Genomic DNA, 878 nt, shown 5'->3' with positions numbered 1-878 from the left:
CTGAAGTTCAGTTTTAGCGTCTTACCGACGTGACGTGTATGTGTCGCCTGAACTCATCCATTGTAGTATTGGAGATGGTCATATCTCGAAACATTCCCTCCAGTTTCGAGGTGAACTGACAGCCACATTCCGTCTACAAAGAGCCAAGACGATGAGCTGTACTACCGGACGAGTGACTTACAGACAACCGACCTTGTCTTACTTTGAGCTTGGAGATCATGCTCTTCTCTAAATCGTCCGAGGCGCTCTTGTTGCTCAGCAGTCTCCGGCCCAGATGCTGCTTGTAGTACCTTTCAAACACATCCTTCTCTTGCAGAAACCTGAACAAAACCATGGTCTTGTCCAAAATCAACTCCACCTCCTGTTCCGTCAACTTAATAAGAATACCACAGAGGAAAATAATGAATATAAGTGAGTTTCCTGGATGAAGGGATGTGCGATGCTTTGATCGGCGTACCCCTCGAACTCCTTTCTTCAGCTTGTCGTCGATAAAGTGCGATAGGTACTCTGGCGAGCGGGAGTTGAGATTGAGGAAATACTCAAAGTCTCCTGCAATGGTTTGTTTGAAAAGTTTGTCATTGTTGAAAGACTCATGGAGGAAATGGTCAAACACCATCTTCAGGTTAAGCAGGTCCTGTTAAGGAGGCAACAGCACAACATATTTGAGTCCTATCATTTCCAACATTATAACGTAACATGGAAACACAAATCGAGGACACCGTATCGACTATCTAGCACTTCACCAGCCTGACATCGACCTTCTTGGCAGGTGGACTAGGAGCCATGTCAGGCGAGTGGAGGTATTTTAAGGTAAACATAGTTCAACACTCAAAGTGATTGAAAATTATGCTATGCAAAATGGATGATGAACTCTGTAC

The 878-nt window shown here is 44.6% G+C and overlaps 1 protein-coding gene across 1 annotated transcript; it reads right to left on the bottom strand.

Moving 5' to 3' along the window:
• Positions 1-25: 25 nt before the first annotated feature.
• Positions 26-866, bottom strand: LOC109509169 (cullin-3-like; the record flags this gene model as incomplete). The annotated part of the gene is made up of 3 exons (XM_019859059.1): positions 458-866; positions 203-373; positions 26-133 (listed from the first exon to the last, which is right to left on the bottom strand). Coding segments are annotated over exons 1-3 (438 nt in total), but the record flags the coding sequence as incomplete, so codon positions are not given.
• Between the last annotated feature and the right edge of the window lie 12 nt (positions 867-878).

Source organism: Hippocampus comes, unplaced genomic scaffold (assembly GCF_001891065.2).
Source record: "Hippocampus comes isolate QL1 unplaced genomic scaffold, H_comes_QL1_v1.1 C16795558, whole genome shotgun sequence".
Taxonomy (NCBI): Eukaryota; Metazoa; Chordata; class Actinopteri; order Syngnathiformes; family Syngnathidae; genus Hippocampus; species Hippocampus comes.
This window is presented reverse-complemented; position numbering and strand designations above follow the sequence as displayed.